Below are 23,955 nucleotides of genomic sequence, written 5' to 3' on the forward strand. Positions count from 1 at the left end.
TTTTTGGATCCCATGCCAATACAATATATCTCTCTACCCAGCCACCCAAACCCTAATCTAATTACAGCCTTGCTGCCCCACGTGCCGCCACAAATGCAGAACTCTTGGCGCCAATCAATAGGTCTCTATGTGAATTTTAAATCCTTCCTGGTGCCAATCAATGTAGACGAGATTAAAGCTAAACACTTGGCACATATTTTTGGATGCAAAATTGGAGTCTTTCACCTATTTAGATCTGTCCCTTGGCACCACCAAACCTAGTATTCAAGACTTCACTCCTCCTCTATGCAGAATAGAGAGCAGGCTTGGAGGGATCAGCAATCTTCTCTCCTATCATGGAAGGTTAATTTTGGTTGATTCTATTTTTTTAACTCTCCCTACCCCTTTTACATGTGTCGTTTCCATCTAACCCCACATATTATCAAATAGATTGATAACTACAGAAACCATTGCCTTTGGAGTGGTGGTGACATCAACAACAAAGGAACTTGCCTAGCAACTTAGGAAACAACATGCAAACCAAAAGATGAAGGATGACTAGGGATTATCAATATGAAAAGTCAAAATTCAGTCCTCCTCATCAAGTTTCTAGACAAATCCTACAATCATGTTGCTCTAACATGGTCAAAGTTGTATAAGAACACCCACATGAAAAATCTCTAGTGGGATCCTTTTGGTGGAAGGATGTGCTCAAATTAGCTGAGAAGTTTAGACTATTGACTCCATGCATCCCTAACAAAGGCAAATTAGCTATGGTTTGCTAAGATATCTTGTTAAGCTCCCCTCTTTAAAGCATATCCATAGCTCTTCTCGTTTCCATGCAAGCCAAAATGTTTTGTGAAGCACGTCTACGATACTCATGTGAGAGGTTGTTTAGCTTTCCCCCACCTCTCAAGCTTCAAATCAGCTAGCAGAACTCCAAGCCATAATACAAGAAAGAAACTAGGAGACAGGCATAGAAGACAAATGGAGCTACATTTGGAATTTAGACTCCTACTCCACAAAAAAGGCCTATTCCTAGTTCCAAGGGTCATTTAGAAGTCTCACCTATAATCTCCTGGCTCTAGTCCTCACGCAATCTTGATAAGCACAAATTTTCTTTTGGTCATTGCTCAGAGATCGACTCAGCACAAGGAAGAAGTTGAGGAGGAAGAACAAATACTTGGAAGACTATAACTATATGTTATGTAATAGACAATGTGAAGAGATCAACTTTCATCTCTTCTTCAAATGTTCTTTTAGCATTGCTTGTTTGAACTCTTCATCCATTCACTAGAACCTGAACCTTGTGGTAGAGGCTAGAAAACTTTTGGCAGCACAATTTTAAGAGAACTAGTAATTACAACTTGATAGATCATATGGAAAATGAGAAATGGAGTTATATTTAATAATAGAGTCTGCAACCTTAGAAATTGGAAGAACAGATTCAAAGAGGAGCTTGGATTTGTTTGTATCAAAGCCAAGTAGAATCTAAAAGTGACCCTAGACTTGTGGCGAGAGAATTTCTCTTAGAGCCTTTTCTTTTCCCCTTTTGAGATTTGAAAGCTTTGTAACTTGTAAATATTTTCCCTCATGAACTTAAAAAAAATATAGGTAGGGACCTCCGCTGCTGACGGTTCAGAAAAACAAAAAAACTCACTATGAGATGTGCTCGATAATAAGGGGTTCAAAAATCTTGAGGTAGAGGGTAAAAAAGTAAAGACAGATTTTTTTGGGTGATTAGATAGATGGGTCTCAGATTCTCTCATATAAATAGAGAGGTAGTCTTATTCCCATAGAAAACTTATTTATCACGTAATTTACAAGTTTCTCATGAGATTGGATTGATTTCCAAAGGAAAAACACAAATTGGAGCTTGGACTACCAAAACCGGCTTAGCCACTAAGGATGGCAACGAGTCAGATTTGGATCGGGTGGAGTCTCCGTGCACCCAAAACCGAAACCCGAAGTCGAAACCAAAACCGATTCGGGTGGAAATTCAGCATCAAAACCAAACCCACGGATACCCGAAACCCGAACGGATACCCGAAACCCGAATGGTTATCCGAAACCCGCGGATATATAGACACATATTCACATGTATAAACAAGATGCAACAAATAATAAATATTTTCATGAGTTAACTTTGAATAAATTTAATAATCTAAGTAAATAAATTATTATTATTATTATATTATAAAATATAAATTTTAATTCTAAATAATTTATTTTGGATATCCACGGGTGGAAAACCAAACCCGATCAGTTTCGGGGCCCCGAACCCGAAAACCGTGGACGAAAAATTACCACCAAAACCAAAACCGCTGGACGCGAAACCAACCGACCCGCTGCTATCCTTATCAGCCAGTTTCCAAACCAGCCTTTGTTTCTACAAAAAAGACAGTGGAGTCTGCCGAAATTGGCCCACAACGATTTTGGAAACAGACCTATGCCTTTTTTAACTCAGTGTTTACAATGCTTGCCTAAATCGGCTTGGGTCGTTTTTCCTTTCTGAAAATTGCCAATTTGATCTTTTTATTTCCATGTGATTTTCCTGTCCACCTTCAACCTTTCAATTCATATCTTGGTTGTCAACGGAAAGTGTAATAAACTGTGCATATATATTTTCAGTTCCAAACTTTCAATGTATGCTCCATCCGAACTTTTGAGTTCCGTGGCTGTTGGAAAACGCAATATTAGGGCTGTCGTATTTATTCAGACTTAGTCAAGTGTATTATTAGTGTTGTCACATTGGTGCTTAATTAATTTGAGACGATTTAAACAGACACGTATTTCTAATATTTATAGAGAAATGCTCGATTAGTGTTTATATATAACCCATTTTTTAGGGCATATTTGGTACAGAAGTTATTTTCTAAAAAAATAATTTTACTAGTCAATGTTTTCCTAAACGCTAAACGGTAAACAGTCGGTCACCTGCCGTTTAGCCATTATTCGGGCTAAACAGTCCATTAAACGGACTAAACGATCAATTAAACGGACTAAACAGATGATTAAACGGAAACGGTGTATCATTATGTAGCGTTTACACGGTGTTTAAACGGTCTAAACGGCCGTTTAGGTGAACAATGTTACTAGTGAAGCTGTGTCAAATAAGACATTGGTCTATATTTAATATTTTAGTTATTTGTGACAAATGGCAACCAGCCCAGTTGACCCTTCAGCCAAGCTCAAGCTAAGCGCTAGTAGGCCGGTCCAGCTAAGCGCTAGTAGGCTGGTATACCCTGCCACAGCAACGACACAGCGGTGGGCTTGTGGGCTAATGCATGCTAGAAAGCCCAATTCCCTCCTAGTCTCCTACTAGGCTACCACTTTCAAAAAAAAAAACAAACAAAAAAAACAAGGCTACTGCTTTCACGAAGAAGATTATAAGACCATACTCGACCGCTCAACACGCCGATGCCTCACGGACACTAGAGATGTCAAATGTGCCCGATCTCCGATTTTATGTGAGGAAACAATGATTGAGCCAATTTAGCTGCCATCTAATGAGTTATTCGGCTTGATGGTTCTTTTTTAACTGATAAACCGACTGATGTTTATTTATTATTGGAAAAAATATTGTACCATGATCATTGATAAGCCGTGCTGATAAAGATGAACCAAAATGAAAGCGCAAGTGTGATAGCAATGGAAAAACTAGAGGTACATGTTGCAAACTTGATATAAAATAATGAAACAATCACAGTGCCCCACTGATTGAGTTACTAAGTGTCCCCGTAACTAATAAGTGGCTAATTACTTAAGTGTTGAAGAAAACGGGCATGATATCTCATTAACAGAACAAATCAGAAAATCACATCTTACTGTAAAATAGGTGTTGACTATCACAGTCAAGAACACGTTCATGTGGCACACGCGTACACAGCGGCGAAGCTAAAGCAAATTAGAGGGGATGCATTTAGCTTGTGGGTACATAGATATTTTCTATGAGAGATCCATATATGATGAAATTTTAGACGTAATCACTGTTTTTATAATTTTTAGAAGGTGCATTACACCCTCTAAATATAATGTAGCTTTGCCCCTGCGCGTACAGCTACTAGTATATAAAACAAATTGATCAATGAGAAAAATACAACTCAATCGTTTCAGTTCTTGATTTACACTTCGAGCACGGACCTTGTTTATTTTAGCCGTTGGTTGTTAGAGTGGGGGTTTCACCAGGATGTCATGCACATTTATTAGAGCGCCATATCAGCAAAACTGCACTTTTTGCATGAAACAAAGAGGAGAGATAAGGAAGTAGTTTCACCATGGTGAAACTCTGCTGGCGTTGTTTCGCACGCGGTGAAACAGGATGAAATCCCCACTGAGGACTAAATTGTTTCACCATCTTGCATGTGATCCAATCATTTTGCAGTAATTAAATGCTTTGCCCAGCCTAGGAAACATCAAGGTGAAACTCATGCATTGTGGAGGTTATTTCATTGTTCGTTTCATTGATGCTCTGTCAGCAGATTTGTTTTGGAAACAGTGCATTGAAACGGACCATTGAGACCGGCCTTAGGACACTCACAATGTAGACTCTATCATAGAGTCTAAAATTATTTATTACCTCGAACAATGTGGACTTGGAGTCTAAATAAGACTTGGAGTCTTATTTTTTCTACCTCTTTCTTTAATAAATATGCTGCCATATCAGCAAAATACCATAAATAATATGTAACTAAGTGTCTTGGACTATGTGATAGAGTCTTGCATTTTGAGTGTCCTTAGAGCAAGTATTATGGTGGGCTGTAAGCTGGCTAAATGCTGATGTGGAGGAGAGGAGGGAGGAGAGAGAGGAGAAGCAGGCTGTAAGCTTACAGCCAGCTTAGACACCAAAACCAAAAAACTTTGTGAGAGAGATAAGTAGGCTTGAATAGCTAACTATTGTATGGGTAGGCTGGGAGAAGGCTATAAGAAATCTTACCGCCAGCAAGTTGCCTGTAAACTTGCTCTTGGTTTGTGAGACGACGGCATGCGTGGACCGACAAGCGGCCGTGGCCAGCCGGCCGGCCGGGACGATGTCGAGATCATCGAGGAGGTGACCACGTACCCGATCAGACGAACGTGAGAGCGTGCGGCCGCGGATCCGCGGTTCTACCCTGCAGGCTGTATAGGTCCACCGTCCACTTGGTCCACGCGAAATGGCCATGGAAAAATCCAAGTGTCCCGGATCGAAATCATCCCACCACCGCGCTGGACCAAATGGAGCGTAGTGAGAATTCTGGCCCATTCACTCGATATCACCACAAGGAAACAAAATTAGCAAGGAGCGTTGTGTCTATGGCTCCAGATAGACATGTTTCGCTTCCTGACAGTGTGTATAATTCTACTACTATGAGTTAATAAAAGGTGACAGTTTCTCATAAAAAAACCAAAAATAGGCATTGCGATTCCAAAATATTTCCCAGTTCTTTTTATAAAGGTATTTGCCAGTTTATATATAGTAGGTGTGAGGAAACACGAAACAATGTACCCATATGTGTATTTGTAGTTATTACAAAATATGTCTGTATGTTAAAATGGGAGAAAATAAACGATCAAATTGTAACAGAAAACGAGAACATAAATTATGTGTGTGTATATCCTTTTATAAGTTTAGAAGTTATAAATATATCATAACTTCAATTTTATACTATGTATGCCGTGTTACAGTTATGTATTAAGTTCCATAACTTTTGTTGAGGATGTTTAGTTCAAGTTGACAAGAAGTTAGTTGTCGATATGTCAAGTACTGGTCGCCCACTGGTAATTATGGCAAGTGACCTCTCTCTAATTTCTATGTTGTGGGACTCATCAGGAGTTGCACGTTCTTAACCAAAACTATATCAATAACTTGACGATGAAAACTTTTAATTTTTAGCAAAAAATAAAGGTTCAAAAGCCTTTTTTATTTTTGTTTTTCGTATTTATTTATTGGAACATCATGAATAGAAAAGATATAAATGTTAAAAGTGAAAGTGAAATGAAAGAAACGGGCATGGCCAACGCACGAGAAAAAAAAAAGGAAAAACAACCAATAAGAAAAGGAAACTCAAACACCTCAAGGTATTAGTTTGCATTTGATTAGTTAGACCATCAGTTCAACTAAGTTCTTACAAGATAAGTTTTGTTCTTTAGTCAAAACTGCATTAGACGATGAAAACTTTTAGTTTTTAGGAAAAAAATAAAGGTTTAAAGGCCTTTCTTTATTCTTTGTTTTCTATATTTATTTATTGGAATGTGATGAATAGAAAAGATATAAACGTTAAAAGTGAAAGTGCAATGAAAAAAATGGACATGACCAATGTAGCGGAGCCGACTTGAGAAAAAAACGACCAATAAAGAAAAGGAAACTAACATGGAGAAGAAAAGAAATTAAATGAGTCGGACAGGAAAAAACAACCAACGGTCATGAAGTACAAAACGGACTCTTCATAATACTTATAGGATAAATAAATGGAAAAGGAGACTCTTTGTGATTTAATACCATAATAAGATTTATACAATTACTATATTTTTTATTTCTTTTTGTATTTGAATTATACTCAGAATCAAAGGAACCTATGTTTGGAACAGGATCTGTGGCTATCCAGGTGTCCAATCCATGCATATCTATATGCAGGTCGCATATACAACTCAATACGTTCGCGTAGATATACATAATTGTTATTCTAACTCGTACGAGCACAAGTTATATATAAAAGTCTAGACAGAAAAAAAATCTCTATTGTTTAGCAGTTTGAGGGAGATGGACCAAAAAATTGATCAAAAATTTTTCTTTATTATTAAAATATAGATATAGATATAGATATAGAAACAACTAAAGGAGCCAACGCCAGCAAGGGCAGAACGTCCATGTATATAGAGCATATTTGATCACACGCCACAATGCATTGTTCATTTAGCTAAAAAAGTCATGACTAAAAGTATTATTTACTAATTTATTATAAAAAAACATTGCTTAATGGTTATCAAATAGCACAGATACATCAGTCCGTATTTTCGAGTCACTTTTGCACGTGGCTAGCCGTAGCCGGGAGTCCGGGACCCAAACAACCTCATCTGTAGTACGTCCGAAGTTTCTGGTGAAAATAAATTTAAAAGTGTTAGCTCCGGCGTGCTACACTGCCAGCAACTGTGCGAGAAGGGGGCTCAGATACAGAAGCCCGGCCCTTTAACTAATGATGGCACTAAGTGCCGTCTGTGTGCCCACAGTACCTTTCCACATTCATGATATCAACTCTGATCCCCCAGTTAAGCAGGAGTACGATATTCTTGCCTTCAAAGATATTATTTCGGTAGCACGCGTATTATGATGTCCTGCAAAACGTTGTTTGTTTGGCTGAGATAGCATTGTTTGTTTGGCCAGGGCCAAGAGTGTGAATACAATCATTTGTCCCAACCGAATCACTCAATTCTCATAGACTACTGACTAAGCAGGGGGTGCATGTATTCTACTCTAGATAATTGTGCAACCGCACCTTCAATTAAATGCTAACGAATTCTGAATGATATACATCTAAACAAAAATGACTAATTTCAGACGCATTTTGCAGTAGTAGATAAAACTGAAATTATAACAAGTATTTTTTGCCATTTCTTTTTCTCTCAAATGAGATGGAATTTGCACTTGAACTCTTGAGCACATATAGTTCATTGCCTCGTCTATAATTGCGGATGTCTAGTTTATTCAAAAGAAAATATTTGCCTTTCTCGCTTGGCTATGGTTTCCTAGCGATTCACAAAATCTCTTCTTCTTAAAAAAAAAAACAGTGCTTCAGCTGATATGGACCCCATTTGTGCTGATATTCATTCGGACGTGATTACGTGAAGGGCCGATAACATGGAGCGGTGATTAGCATTTTTTATTATTCATTCACTGCTGCTTATTTGAAGCGGATTACTCGTGCAATAAGGCGAGCGAGCAGTGGCCTCGTCGTGGCGACAAAGGAAAATAATGTCAGTCAAACCAAGAGCCCATTTCTCTCCCTCTCCCTCTATGTCAGCTTTTTTTTTCTTTTTGAGAAACAGTGTCATCTTTAATCCCTTGGCTTGAACTCAAGCAGCAAAGAGTTGGAGAGTTCGTGCAATATAGATCGTGCTAGCTTAATTACCTGGTGCGGTAATGGTCGCCACGTCTAGAGCTCGTTTTCTTTAACCCCAAGACCAATCCCATCAGCCACGTCACGCCAAGCCAAGCCAAGCCACTCTGATTCAGCAGTGGGGCACTGCGGAGTCTACAGTGATCGTGCCCACACGTGTGGATCCGCGCACCGGCACCGCAGTTCCACCTGTGTGTGAATCTTACCGTTGCCTTCCCGGGCCCCACGGCCTCTGGCCAGGTCAATCAGCCCACTCGTTGCTGCCTCCATCACAGGGGTCAGGGGGAAAGGGAAACTGGAAAAATAATGGAGAGACCGCCACCAAATCTACAACTAGGCTTCTGTTACTGTTACACCGGGCCACTCTATTTTTCCTATCCATTATTCGTCTCGTTGCCCTTTGTTGTCGCTGGAATGTGGGACCGAAGAGGGGGCTCTGGTCCCCGTCGACGGGTAATAAGCGAAGTTTTGCCAGAGGAGCTAAGCCCCTTCCAGCCAAAATCCAAAAACTTTTCAAGATTTCCCATCACATCGAATCTTTAGACGCATGCGTGGAGTATTAAATATAAACGAAATTAAAAACTAATTGCACAGTTTGGTCGAAATTTACGAGACGAATCTTTTAAGCCTAGTTAGTCTATAATTAGACAATAATTACCACAAACAAACGAAAGTGTTACAGTGTCAAAAAAATTTCGGCAAGGAACTAAACAAGGCCTAGTTATTATCCATGGCCGTGGCCGTCAAGTCGTCAACACACCTTTGGTCCACTTTGTTACGGACTGCAAGTAACATTTTTTGGCTTATGCGGATGTACGTACTATAGTAGGCAACGCATGTAGCCACCATGTACATTCCCGGAACTATTGAGGCTCTTGTCACCTCCTCCTTGTCCGAGCCTCGTAGATCATATATAATAGCCACGTTCAGGTGAGATCGATAATCAGTAGCCAAATTTTCACTCACTAGTCGTCATGTACGTTTTTGCTTCTGGCACAGCCTATTATTCCCTTGGCCCTGTTTAATTTTCTATCTAAAAAATTTTCATCCATCACATCGAATCTTTAGACATATGCATGAAACATTAAATTTAGATAAAAAATAAACTAATTACACAATTTGGTTAAAAATCGCGAGACAAATCTTTTAAGCCTAGTTAGTCCATGATTAGCTTTAAGTGCTACAGCATATGTTAATGACAGATTAATTATATTTAATAGATTTGTCTTGCAGTTTCCCGACATCCTTCCGACACATCCGATATGAGTATATGACACCCAGATAATCTCCAATCTAAACAGAGCCAAGCTTTACTAGTAGTAATTAGTCAACTTAAATTTGTATTTAAAGTATATATCTTTGAGATGATATTGACTTAGTAACTTTACAACATATTGTGAGTGAAATTAAGGGTCCAAATTTACTTTCTACTAGTATGGCCTTGTTTAGATGCCAAATCTTTTTGGATTTCGCTACTGTAGCACTTTGGTTTGTTTGTGGTAAATATTGTCAAATCATAGACTAATTAGGGTCAAAAGATTCGTCTCACGATTTACAGACAAACTGTGTAATTAGTTTTTGTTTTCGTCTATATTTAGTGATTCATGCATGTGTCGTAAGATTCGATATGACGGAAAATTTTGAAAATTTTTAGATTTCAGTGGAAACTAAACAAGGCCTATGATTTTTCCTCCTAGTTAAAATACGTTGGACGACATCCGTTCCCATCACAGGCGACAAAAATCTCCATAAGCCACAGATGGCCCAGCTGCTCCTGCCGAGAAGCCTTGTAGCCCCGGAGGCCCGGACGCCAGCGTGGCGAACAGAACCGCTTGCGAGGCGCGATGGGGCCGGGGCTAGGTGACCGGCCCGTTACGCCCGCGTCGTGTTCCGACCCCCGTCGCAGGCAAAACCCCCACCGCCACAGGGGGTAGATCCACGAGCCCATCGGCCCCCGCTGCAATGCCAGGTGGGTCCGACGGAGTCCAGGCCCACGCGCAGCGTGACCACGGCCGGACCCGGGATCGCAACTCGCAAAGTGAGTGTATCGCCTACCGCTCCTCGGTCTCTAGCGCCAGAAAGGCTCGGTCCGGCCCCTCCCCCGAGGCGGTCGCATTGATGGCGGCCAACTGCCACGTGAGCAAGAGACCCCACCTGTCATGCTCCAGCCCTGGTGCCTCGGTCCCACCCGAGCCTCAGGCTCGGACAGCCGTTTGCGCATCCGAGCCTGCCGCGCAGCAGGACTCCGAGCCCGAAGCCAGTAAAGAATTCGGAAGCCCATCGGAAAAGCAGAGAGGGGACTGGAGGAGGGGAGGGGTAGTAGTGCGGTAGTGGGCTAGCTCGCGGCGGAGCAGAGAGACGGACCAGAGAGCGAGCAGAGCAAGCAAAGCGTAGGCGAGCTCGCGGCGAAGCGGGAATTGATTGCGCCCACCACCACCACCACACCACGTCTTCTCCACCTCCGTCCTCACCAAGCCACCATCATTGCCGGCACCGCGCCGGCCGCGGGAGCCCCCCCAGCTCAGCTGCGCATTCTTAACTAGTGTTTCTCTCTTGGCTTCTCGGCGAAGTGTAGCGGTTGCTGCTGCGGGTACTGGAGTGCGGAGAGCAGCAGCGGGGGCGGTACGTGTGCGTGCTGCGCTGTGCTGTGAGGAAGCCACCACCCACCACCACCTCCATTAAAGGCGCTCACGCGCCGCCTCTCCGCCTCCACGAGAAAGCGAGGCGAGAGGAGGGAGGGAGAGTGAGTGAGGAGGGCGTCGTACTACGCTACGCCACCTCCGTCGTCAAGGCCATCTCTCTCTCCTCCACACTTCCTCCCCTCACGGGGGCAGCCACGTACAAAGGCAGCTCGCCAACGCCCAGCAGCACCACCCCTTCGCCGGCCCGCACCACCCCCACGCCGTGCGCCTTTAAAGACAGCGCGCGACAAGCTTAAAGGTTCCCACGCCGCCGCTCGCGCTGCTCTTTGCGCCACGACGCGGTTGATCGGTGCTTTTGATCTGTTCCTTCTCGTTGCAGTTTCAGTTACAGAGGCCAGAGCCGTCCGCGCGCGCGCGAAAGCAGAGGAGGAGCGGCAATGGCGGTGACCGCGCGGCTCGGCGCCGTCGTGGCGTGCGTCGTCTTGGCGGCCGTGGCGGTGGCGCCGCGGCCGGCGGCGGGGATCCTCGACCCGGTCGACTTCCTGGCGCTGCAGGCGGTGCGCCGGTCGCTGGACGACATGCCCGGCTCCGCCTTCTTCGACGGGTGGGACTTCACGGCCGACCCGTGCGGGTTCCCCGGCGTGTTCTGCGACGGGGACCGGGTGGCGGCGCTCGCGCTCGGCGACCCCCGGGCGGGGTCACCGGGGCTGACGGGGAGGCTGGACCCAGCGCTGGGCCGGCTGTCCGCGCTCACCGAGCTATCGCTCGTGCCCGGGCGCGTCGAGGGTGAGCTCCCGGCGTCGCTCGCGTCGTGCTCGAATCTGCGCTTCCTGGCGGTCAGCAAGAACCTCCTCTCCGGCCAGATACCGGACGGATTCAGCGCGCTGTCCAACCTCCGGACGCTCGACGTCAGCTTCAATCAGATCTCCGGCACCATCCCGCCGTCCATTGCCGCGCTGCCGTCGATCACCAATCTCATCCTCTGCCACAACCAGCTTACCGGCGGCGTCCCGTCGTTCCAGGACTCGTCCCCGCTCCTCCGGCTGGACGTCAAGCACAATGCGCTCTCCGGCGGCGTGCCCACACTGCCGTCGGGGCTGCAGTACCTCTCGCTGTCCGCGAACAAGCTCACCGGCACGGTCGATCAGGTGCTGCCCCGGCTGACCCGGCTCAACTTCCTCGACCTCAGCATGAACCTGCTGGAGGGCCCGATCCCGGCGTCGGTGTTCTCGCTGCCGCTGTCCGTGCTGCAGCTGCAGCGCAACTTCTTCGCGGGGCCCGTGCAGCCGTCGAACGACGTGACGATCCCGATGGTGGACCTGAGCTACAACCGGTTCTGGGGCCAGCTCTCGCCGCTGCTGGCGGGAGTCGGGCAGCTGTACCTGAACAACAACCGGTTCACCGGCGAGGTCCCCGCGCGGCTGGTGCAGGAGCTGGTCGGCTCCGGCGGCCTGCAGGTGCTGTACCTGCAGCACAACTTCCTGACGGGCATCGAGATATCGCCGTCGTCGTCGCTCCCCTCCACCGTCTCGCTCTGCCTCATGTACAACTGCATGGTGCCGCCGGTGTACGCGCCTTGCCCGATCAAGGCAGGGTCGCAGAACACGCGGCCGGCCGACCAGTGCCCGGAGTGGAGAGGCTGAGCTGAGCTGATGTCTGGCTGACTGATCTTGATCGTGTCTCAGCAACGCCAATGCCAATGCCGGATCACCGGTTGGAAATAGCGGGGAAAGCAGAAGAACTAAAGAAGAAGAAGAACAGTGGATGGAGATTGCGAAACTGTGGTCTCTGATTCTTTGATTGTTTTGTCCAGTTGTTACTAGTGTTCTTATTTTTTTTTCGATTTGGGGGAGGAGGAGGATAGTTACAGACAAAGTAAGTGCCTCAATAATCGGGATTTTACAGGTGTAAGTTTTTTTTTTTTGGTTTAGTTGGTGTATGTGCATTATGTATCTCTCTGCTGTATAGTGAGCAGTACTCCCTCCGTAGCTTCTTTTCTATCACACACACACACACTGGCGCTTGATGCTGTTAGATCAGATGATGGACGGTGTTAAGAGCCAGTGATGTTATTTATCAAATCATGTCACTGAACAAATCAATGTGAGCAAGCATGCACTGTGCTTGATTTTGTTTGCCATGTTTATAGTGAGCCTTCTTTTATTGACTGTTAGCGTTGTCTGCAAGGATGCTGTGTTTTGGTGGTGTCGTGCTGTCATCTTATCCGTGAGATGGGTCGTGGTGTGAAAAAAGGCCCTGTTTCTGCTCGCTTCATCACGATAGGATATGATAGGACTAGGAAGTATGCGCAATCATTCTAACAGATCTGGCTTGGCAATCTGATACGAGACCACTGAATTGCTTGCTGAAACTGAATTACTACATGACATCACAGGTTCTCAATCATTTGGGATTTAGGCCTTGTTTACTTCCACCCCAAAATGTAAAATTTTTCAAGATTCTTCGTCACATCGAATCTTTAGACATATACATGGAGTATTAAATATAGACGAAAATAAAAACTAATTGTACAGTTTGGTCGAAATTTACAAGACAAATCTTTTAAGCCTAGTTAGTCTATGTTTAGACAATATTTGTCACATACAAACAAAAGAGTTACTGTAGCAATTTTGCAAAAAAATTCCCAAGTAAACAAGGCCTTAGGGACTGAGGTTTAATGGTTCCCTACTTCCCTTGTAGTGAATGCCAGGTTATAAGGGCACTCACAATGCAAGACTCTATCATAGAATGTAAGACAATTAATTACATATTATTTATGGTATTTTGCTGATGTGGCAGCATATTTATTGAAGAAAGAGGTAGAAAAAATAAGACTCCAAGTCTTATTTAGACTCTAAGTCCACATTGTTCGAGGTAATAAATAACTTTAGATTCTATGATAAAGTCTGCATTGTGAGTGCCCTAATTATGCTCTCTGCTTTCCCTTCGCATTCTTCTGTTATTCTCTGTCAGTGAAAGCAATCCGAAGCTGTGCTGCTCCGTATACTCTCTTTTCCCTTTGTAGAGAGAGCCACCTGTGCACTGAAGACGAGCATTTCCCTCAGGAAGTCAGGATCTCCCTTCTGCAATTCTGTGACGATACCCTTTCTGAATTTGGATGTTGTGATTCATTAGAACGATGATGTTGCCACTTGAGTGTAATCATCAGGAAGGCTAGCGATAATCCTAGAGGCTTGAAACCATCGAGAGTTAAGTTAAAAACACACTAACCCTCTCCAGCCGTACAGTACGATTCCGTGTGATTCAGTTGTCTCCACGGCTTCCAAATCACAGCCCTAATCCAGTGTGTGATCCCACATAAACACGCCCTGCCCAGGCTGCTTTTACAAGCAAAATTGCACTGGACGACGATACCCCTGTACCCACAGTACCGTCTGCTACTACTATTTGGGACAGAGTACGAGGAGAAGGAGAACCGAGGCCCGTACGGCCTTGTTCAGTTCACTCAAAAACCAAAAAAAATTTTAAAATTATCTGTCACATCGAATTTTTAAGCACATGCACGAAGCAATAAATATAGATGAAAATAAAAACTAATTGCACAGTTTAACTGTAAATCGCGAGACGAATATTCTGATTCTAGTTAGTTCATGATTGGACAATATTTGCTATAAACAAACGAAAATGCTACGGTAGCAAAATCCAAAATCTTTTCTCGTCTAAACAACGCCATCGCGGACGTGCAGGCCGCACGCACGCTCGCGCCACCGGAACCGAACGATCTCGCGGGATGGGGGCGCGCGCGCGCGCGTCAAGGCCGTGGCCGTCCCCCGGCCAGGACAGACCGGGCGCTACGGCGGTGCTGGCGATCCGACTCGGATGCACCTGCGCTGCTGCAGTGTACTGTACTGTACCCGAGGGCCGTCCGTGTACCGCTATGAGGAGCACAGGTGCGTGTACAATTAATTTGTACAGCCCGTCATGGAGAGCAGTGATCACAGCGCCCGTGCAGGGTTTGGTGCGCCGCTTTACTGCCACCGGTGTGACGAGCATGATCGGGCATTTACTCTACGTTCCTTTGGACATTTTGGTCTTGTTTAGTTCCGAAAAAGCACTTTCGTTTTTATTTGACAAACATTATCCAACTATAGAGTAACTAGGCTTAAAAGATCCATCTCGTAATTTACAGGTAAACTGTGCAATTAGTTTTTATTTTTGTCTATATTTAATACTCCATACATGTGGCGTAAGATTCAATGTGACACGGAATTTTGAAAAAATTTTGGTTTTTAAAGTGAACTTGCATTTGTTCTCTCCACTCCTTTCCATAACTTCCCTCTACGTATTTCCACGACATGGTCCGTACGCAGTGCTCATGTCACCAGCAAGTCAACCGGGTCTTGTTTACTTGTGAAAATATTTTGGATTTCGGCATTGTAGTATTTATATTTTATTTAACAAATATTATTTAATTATGGACTAACTAGATTCAAAAGATTCATCTCGTGATTTACATGTAAACTGTATAATTAGTTTTATTTTCGCATATATTTAATGCTTCATGTATATGCCTCAAAATTTAATATGATGGAGAATCTTGAAAAGTTTTTGGTTCTTTGGTTAACTAAACAAGGCCTTTTTTAGTTCCGAAAACTGAAAAGTTTTCGGAACTGTAGCACTTTCGTTTGTTTGTGGTAAATATTGTCCAATTATAGACTAACTAAGGTCAAAAGATTTGTCTTGCGATTTACAGTCAAACTGTGTGATTAGTTTTTATTTTTGTCTATATTTAATACTTCATACATGTGCCGCAGGATTCGATGTGACAGGAAATATTGAAAACTTTTTGGATTTCGGGGTAAACTAAACAAGGCCCAAGGCTCAAACTGTAAAGAAGCGAAGGCGATTATTCATCATAGCTCGTTCGCATCACAGGAGCGACTCACGGTACCGTGGCATGGTCCCGCAGGCCCGCAGGACAGGGACGCGGCACACCGAATTGCCCCCAAAAAAGCGTGCTGCTGGGGTCGTTTGCTGAATTGCTGTTGCTTCGGCAAGCAGGTACCTGCTGGCTGTGGCTGTGGCTGTGGCCTGTGCGTGGCTGGTGGCTGCTGGAACAAAAGCAGACTTCCGAGAGATCCACAGCTTTGGCATGTGTTGGGTGGTTGCTCCGGTTCCGGAAAGCCTGACGCCGACTGGTCTTCCCCGTTGCTGGCTCTTTTGACGGCGTCGCCCTTTGTTTAGGAGGTTTAGGTCTGTTTAGACTGGAGATAAAAAAATTTTTTGGATGTCACATCGAATATGTCGGAAGGATGTCGAGAGAGGTTTGTAAAAACTAATAAAAAAACAAATTACATAACTCGACTGAAAACTGCAAGACAAATTTATTAAGCATAATTAATCTATCATTAGCACATATGGGTTACTGTAGCACTTAAGCCTAATCACAAACTAACTAGGCTTAAAAGATTCGTCTCGCGATTTTCAATCAAACTGTGTAATTAGTTTATTTTTTATCTATATTTAATGTTCTATACATGTGTCCAAAGATTCGATGGGATGGATAAAAATTTTTTAAGTGGGGAACTAAACAGGGCGTTCCTTCCCGAAAATATTTTGGAACACTGTAGCAGTTTCGTTTGTTTGTGGTAATTATCGTCCAATCATAGACTAACTAGACTCAAAAGATTCGTTTCGTAAATTTCAACCAAACTGTGCAATTAGTTTTTATTTTTGTTTATATTTAATACTTCATGCATGTGTCTAAAGATTCGATGTGATAGGGAATCTTGAAAAGTTTTTGGATTTTAGGTGGAAATAAACAAGGCCTAGTTCCCAAAAAATTTTGTAAAATTTTTCAGATTTTCTGTCACATCGAATCTTTAGACGCATGTATGAAGTATTAAATATAGTCAAAAATAAAAACTAATTACACAGTTAGGTCGAAATTGACGAGACGAATCTTTTAAGTCTAATTAGTCTATAATTAGACAATATTTGTCAAATACAAACGAAAATACTACGGTGTCGATTTTGCAAAACTTTTTGAAACTGAACAAGGCCTATAATCCATCATCGTCACCGATCGAGAGAATTTTCGAGGGATGCGCAGTGGCCAGTGGCGTCAGCCTCAGCCGTCAGAGTGAGAGTACGGTTTGCCGTCAAAGCAGACGACGCGGTTCGTTAAAGAAGAGCAGAGTTCACGTTCTCGCGGTCCCACTTTGGCCTTATTTACTTCCACGCCAAAATCTAATTTTTTTTTCAAAATTCTCCATTATATCGAATCTTTAAACGTATGCATAAAATATTAAATATAGACGAAAATAAAAACTAATTACACAGTTTGATTGAAATTTACGAGACAAATCTTTTGAGTCTAGTTAGTTCATGTTTGGATAATAATTGTCAAAAAAAACAAATGTGCTACAGTGTCACGAAGTTTTTCCTTCGCCAATTAAACACGACCTTGGTAACTTCACTTGATGGTCACTTACACTAAGGAACAGGGATCACTCTTCAAATAGATACCCACGATTTTCTCTAGTGTAATTTAATGAACTAAATAGATATTTTTTTCTTATTTTTATCATTTAGTTTATTTAGTTGACACTGGACTATAGTAGGCGACAAACGTGCATTTTGGTTTCGCTTCTCAGCTCTTGATCGCTCGGGGCTCCGGCGAGACACGACAGCGCATTGTAGTCGTTTTTTTGAGGAAAGCGTATTGTAGTCGTGGTCTCACCATAATCAACGAACAGTTTTTTAGTTGTACTATCTTTTAAGCCAAACGATATTTTTCCGCTTCTTACCTTTGACTCTGATGCTGTGAATTGCGATGGAGCCATTATACAAGGCAGGAAGCAAAGAGAAGGTAAGGGAAAGAGGAGATATATATATTTCGTGAGTACGAACATGGGAGGATTGAAGGCCGGCGTAGCTGCAATTACTTTCTGCACTGTCACAAACTCACAAGGATGGTGTATGGTTCCCAGTACTTGTACTACGTCCAGTGTTAATATATCAGAATTTCCAAGCCCGTAACGGATTTATTACTACTGTCTGAACCTCCAATTCTTGCCCGATCCATGCCCTCGCTGGCTCGCTGGCATCGCTCGCTCTGCTAGCTGTTCCATTCGTACATATCGGTACGCTTTTCCCTCACACCTGTCCCGTTCGTTGCGAACGTTCGGTACGTTATTACGTGCACCGCACTACAGAGAAAGTGTCGCTTAAGCTAAACACTTACTCTTATATGCTTAAGCGACATCATTGTACAAGTCTACTTACAGCCGTAATAAATTAAACAGACAGATTAATTTCTTATATGCCGATGGCCAGTTTCCGAGCGGTAGAGAGTGAAAATTGGGGGTCTTTTTTGATGATTTCTCACGGTGGTCCAGGGCGGCGTTGGGATTATTTGATCCAGCCCAATTGGATTTTCCGATGATCATTTTCACGTGGACCACCAATACAACCGGGTGTACGCTATCACGTCAATTTGCCTCGTTGATACCCGGGCACCGGCGGTCCGCGCACCTGCCACCAGATGCGGTGGTCGGCCGGTCGCCTCCACCTCTCTCGGTCGAGATCGTCCCGGCGACCCGGCCGGCTGGCTGGCCAGGCCCATTTGTCGACCGGCCCACAGGGATGGCCGTCTTCGCCCTGGCGAAACTGGCCGCTAGCGCGTGCACGCTCGTACGCATCATCAGACTTGTACTCCTACTGCTATGGGCGGACCATATTATACGTTGATTGTGTAGATATGCTGATATAGAGTATTTTATGATTTTTCTGTAATTTATTATGGTTTTTTTAACATTTATCCGAAATAAATAAAAAAAAGAAAAAGACAAAACTTTCGTAGCAAAATTTTTTTACTAAAGCATACCATGTTATATGTTCATTATGTAGATCTACTCATGTTGAGTCCAGTAAAGTTATATTTTTATTTTATGATTTTTCTGTAATTTACTATATTTTTTCAAAGATTTAGCCAAACTAAATAAAAAAGGAAAAAATATTAAACCACTATCACTGTAGCAAAATCACCTTTCACTATAGTAAAACCGTCTTCAAAACCGTTCCAGAGAGATAAAATGCACGATTTGAAAAATTGAGGAAAATAGTTTACACAGTTTTGAAGGTAAGGAAGAAAAACGGACTATCGTGAAAACTAGTTGAAGAAAAATACACTTTTACCTATCTTCGAGGCCCATTACGCGGAGTACCATATCTAGGCCAACCATAGGCCACCGACCAATTTGGCACCCATTCATTACCACACCACATATATGCTTCATCTTAATGGCACTATTAGGTCTATTTGGCTGGGCTTTTCTTTGGCGGCTTTGGTTTTTTTTATAAAAGCATTGCCAGACGTTTTTATGGAGAAATCGTTTTTGAGTAAAAAATTAAAGAAGCTGGAGCCGTTTTGACGAAGCCATAATTCGTGGCTTTGTTAAAACAACTACGGCTCCTCTAGAGAAGCCTCTCGTGAAGGGTCCTGCCAAACAGACCCTTATTAGAGGCTAACATTCTTAGTGGTTCTAGTACACATAAAGTGATCCACATAGACTAATAAATATTAAAAAATATTATTCAAACAATGCAAACTATCATTACTTGTGGTTTGTAAATAATTTTTTTTCTTTCATCATGCCTCACTTTTATTTCTTCTTCCTTTTTAGCATTGACTACATTTTCTCTCCCTAAGCATATGTACTTCTGTAAGTCACTATAATAAGTTTAGAGCACTCACTTTTTTTATCTGATCCATAACACTTGAGGCTCGTGGTAACCACCTCCGCATCCTCCACGGCCATCATCCTCCGTGCAAAGGCGAAGGCAAAGGGTTTCACGCGTGAGGTGTAGACAGTTTTTTTTTTTTTTTTTTTTTTTTTTTTTTTTTTTTTTGAGTGGAAGTGAGGTGTAGACAGCTAGTTCTCACTTCACGCCATTGCCATCCCCAACTCACAGCACCGCTCCACGGATCAGGAATGATCCTAGGCCCAGCCCAATAAAGAAATATAGCTGAACTGGCCCAGGGTCTTCTTCAGACAGGCCCTTTCTCTTTTTGAGCTAAGGAAAAAGTCCATATTATCTCATAAACTTTTACGAAAATTCACTTCTCCTCCTTGAACTCCAACCTGAGCAAAACACCTCTCAACTTAATTTTAAAACCGTTCATCTTACCTGGCCATGTTATAAGCAGTTTTAAAGATGTTCTTGTTCTTGTTCTTTTTTATTTATTTTGACTGATTTTTTCAGAAATCATAGTAAATCATATAAAAAATCATAAAATAGAAAATCTAATTTTATTGGAATCCACATGAGTAGATCTACAATAAATATATATTATGATATGCTTTACTACAAAGTTTTTGCTGTATTTTAGATATAAGCTTTTTTGAAATTAAATGAAATAATTCATAGATGTTGTTTCTATGGTTAAATTATGGTGAAATTTTTATAGTGAGATAACTATTATATGCTTAAATCGTAGTAAAAGTTTCATACTCATTGGATAACGTATAACTTAGTTATAGATTTTATTTAGGTTTATGATTTTTAAATATAAATAAATTTATAACTAAGTTATATATGATCCAATGAGTATGAAATTTTTGTTACGGTTCAATCTTATAATAATTAGCCCATCATAAAAATTTCATCATAATTGGACTATAGAAACTGAGACTATGAATTATTCCAACTAATTAAAAAAAAGTATAGATCTAAAGCCACAACAAAAAATTTGTACTAAAGCATACTATATTATATGTTCACATATAGATCTACTTATGTAGAGTCCAACAACATTAGATTTTCTATTTTATTATGATTTTTCAAAGATTCAACCAAAATAAATAAAAAATAGACAAAATTGTTTTTAAAACTTCTTATAACAGGGTTAGGGAGGTAAGATGAACGGTTTTAAAAGTTAAGGGAGATGTTTTACTTGGTTTTGGAATTCAGAGAGAAAAAACATATTTTCACGAGTTTAAGAGGTAACGTGGACTTTTTCGTTGAGCCAATCTTCGACAGTACACACATGTGCTAATCACAGATTAATTATCTCATGGTTTTCAGATGAGTTACATAATTAATTTTTGTAATTAGTATCTGAACACCCTTCCGATATCTGTAAAACATTCGATGACACTTAGAAATTTTTTACCCACCAACTACAAGACCTAAACTAGGTTTAAAAAAGCAATGTAAGGTGTCAGAAATGGCGTGTGCAATCTATTTCGGTTGAGCTTATCAGCCGATATGTCAACTATTTGGTAGTGTTTCTTCTCACACAATAAATTTTTCTGTCATGGCTTATCACCATTCGCCAGAGCATAGAGGATACCGAGGCAACAACAACCCCGCAGCTTGACTCAGCTATAATACTGTGTCTCCAATGGCGGATCTCGTCACGGTTTACAAGACCAGCTCAAGGCTTCTCGTGTGAGTGCGTGCGTGGTGCGCGTGTTGCAACTTGCAAGCCGGAGCAGGTGGAGCAATGAGCTCCATGGTGGCACCGCCGTGCCACCTCGTGGCCGTACGTGCCGTACCCGGGCCGCGGCCACGTCAACGCGATGGTGAGCCTGTGCCGCCTCCTGGCATCTCGAGACGGAGTCACCTTCACTGTCGTCCTCACCGAGGAGTGGCTCGGCCTCCTCGGCGCCCCGGCGGCGTTGCCGGAGTCAGCCGGACCCTAGACCCGTGCGTGCGCATCGAGGCCATCCCAAACGTGATTGAAGACTACATTCCTGGCACGAAATCAATCAGGTTTGCTGATGTTATGCCCACACCCACACACACACCAATGCGATAGTGCTGGACAAAGTCCTTGAAGCCCACTCCTCTGTAAAAAAAGCACAATGTATCGTCTTCACCACCTTCCAAGAGCTCGAGAGCGACGCCATTGACGAGCTGAGGCAAAACCTTCCTTTCCCAGTGTACGCAGTTGGCCCCTGCATCCCCTGCATGGCACCGCAAGAGCACAACAAGGCCAGTCCAGACGGTGACGGGCTGACGGCTACATGGCGTGGCTGGACGCGCAGCCCGCGCGCTCGGTGCTGTACGTCTCGCTTGATCGGCAGCTTCCTCTCGGTGTCCGCCGCCCAGTTCGACGAGATCGCCGCTGGACTCGCCGAGAGCAAGGCCCGGTTCCCGTGGATGATGCGCCATGACGCGGCCGAGGTTCAGGACATGAGGAAGCGAGCGGCGCTGTGGAAGGATGCGGCTAGGGCCGCGTCTCAAGACGGTGGATCCTCGTGGAAAGATGTCACGTCTTTCATCAACTTCGTTTCACATTGAGATCTTCGAATCTCAAACGGAGTCACTTCAGCAGTACAAAGTAGGCTGCAGCTGCAGATGCCGTGAATTGTGATCGATTCTCATAGAGTTAGGCCGGCCCCAACGCTACACTGTTGTCATGCAGCCTCAAGTAACACGTCTGTATCTATCCTCCACATCATACAGTATGATAGCCTCACATCACTGTCTCTCATATTAGCTTGCAGAAGCGCCGACCTCCTCATCTGACAAAAAGTTTAGGCAACAGGTGAAGCGAGTGTTGCAGCAAAGGATAATCTCTAGCAAGCACAACAACCACCAAGGCGATGAGAGGAAAAGCAACAAGATGAAAAAAGAAAGCTGCAAACTGTTGCATGTTTGATGAGACCAAAAATAAAATACTTTGTAGCTTCTTGTTGCTTGCGCTGTGAGATTGTTTGCCTTATATCTTCCTCGTCTACATGGAATACTATTTTTGGTTGAGGCTAACAACACCATTCACCTGCGTTGGTCATGCCCTTAGTGTGATATCTGAATGCTAGCAGAATCTTCAGTTAGACAACAGTAAACATGCTGCTACATCGAGTTGACAGCAGCTCTTTTAATTGTTCAGATCAAAGTTCAGAGATTTGAAAACCTCACAAGTAGCATTTTTTTAAATTCATTTAGTAAAACCATTCGAAAGAAAGAAATGTTCAGTCAATCACAAATTAATAAAGCATTTTTTGAATCAGAAATTTTCAAAGGGTAATGTTGTATAATTGGTTTCTCCGTGCTGGGATCTTTGAACAACCGCTGCTTCATCTCTCTTTCAAACAAGTGTATTTTCAGTCAATCACGAAGTGTTTCAGGAGTCATTTCAATATGTAATTTTGGCAGTCTTACAGAACTGTTTAAAAAAATTAAGGAGACAAAACTCCAGGAGGGAGTCAGTGTGATCTCTGAATGTTAGCAGAATCTTCGGTTAGGCGCTTGTTTTAATTGTTCAGTGGATTTTAAACATGCTGCTTCATGCAGTTGACAACAACTCTTTTAATTGTTCAGAACTTTAGATCGACCCTTGTTCAGAATATCTGAAAACTTCACAAGTAGCATTTTTAAAACCCACTTCCTGAAATCGTCAGAAAGAAAGAAATGTTCAGTCAATCACAAATGAACAGAGTATTTTGTGAAATTAACCAGAAATTTGTTAACTCGATTATTCAGTGAGTCACTGGGATCTTTGAATAATCGTTGCTGCTTCATTGCTCTTTACCACAAAGTGTTTCAGGAGTCATTTATAAAACTGTGAAAAAAATCTTAAGACAAAAATTCCCATGGAGTTAGTGTGATTCTGAGTGTTTGCAGAATCAGAGTTAGTGTGATCTCTGAATGTTGGCAGAATCTTCAGTTAGATGCAACAATAAACATGCTGCTTCATCCAGTTAGCTCTTTTAACTGTTGAGATCAGCGTTCAGAATATTTGAAAACCTCACTTCACAAGCATCATTCGGAAGAAGTTCAGTCAATCACAAATTAACAAAGCATTCTGTGATGTGTGAAATTAATCAGAAATTTCAGTATGGTTATTCATATAATTATGAATAGTTGTTACTACAGTAATAACCAAATAACCTATAATGTACTCCTGAGAATAGAGTAGAGCTGAAAAAATAACTCTCAAACTTTCATCACTCAAAGCAACCTCAACAGATCCCTTCTCCGTGGCCTAGTAAAAATTCTAGACAAGGTCAGGAAGAGCATCCGGTGGGTGCAGAGCAACATGCCCGAACTGCTCCGTGGCCTGGCGTTGCTCACAGGCCAGGCCGGGATCGGATGGCAAGGAGAAAGAAAAGAAAGGGAGAGGGGAATAAGAAAGGGACAAAAAGGAAATTTTATTGTTGTTCTCTCTTCTTCTAAGCAAGAAATGAATATTTTATAGAGTGTAGTGTCTAGGAGCAAGTTTTTTTGAATAATCTGGAGGGGTGTGAACCCCTGCAGCGAATATATTA

The 23,955-nt window shown here is 42.7% G+C and overlaps 1 protein-coding gene across 1 annotated transcript; it reads left to right on the forward strand.

The window, feature by feature from the left end:
• LOC8085121 (probable LRR receptor-like serine/threonine-protein kinase IRK) lies at positions 10,364 to 12,860 on the forward strand. The gene is made up of 2 exons (XM_002439739.2): positions 10,364 to 11,012; positions 11,094 to 12,860. Exon 2 carries the CDS (start codon positions 11,152 to 11,154, stop codon positions 12,355 to 12,357), a length of 1,206 nt encoding a protein of 401 aa, XP_002439784.1. The 5' UTR covers positions 10,364 to 11,012; positions 11,094 to 11,151; the 3' UTR covers positions 12,358 to 12,860.

The sequence above is a fragment of the Sorghum bicolor genome, chromosome 9 (assembly GCF_000003195.3).
Source record: "Sorghum bicolor cultivar BTx623 chromosome 9, Sorghum_bicolor_NCBIv3, whole genome shotgun sequence".
In the NCBI taxonomy this organism is placed as follows: domain Eukaryota; kingdom Viridiplantae; phylum Streptophyta; class Magnoliopsida; order Poales; family Poaceae; genus Sorghum; species Sorghum bicolor.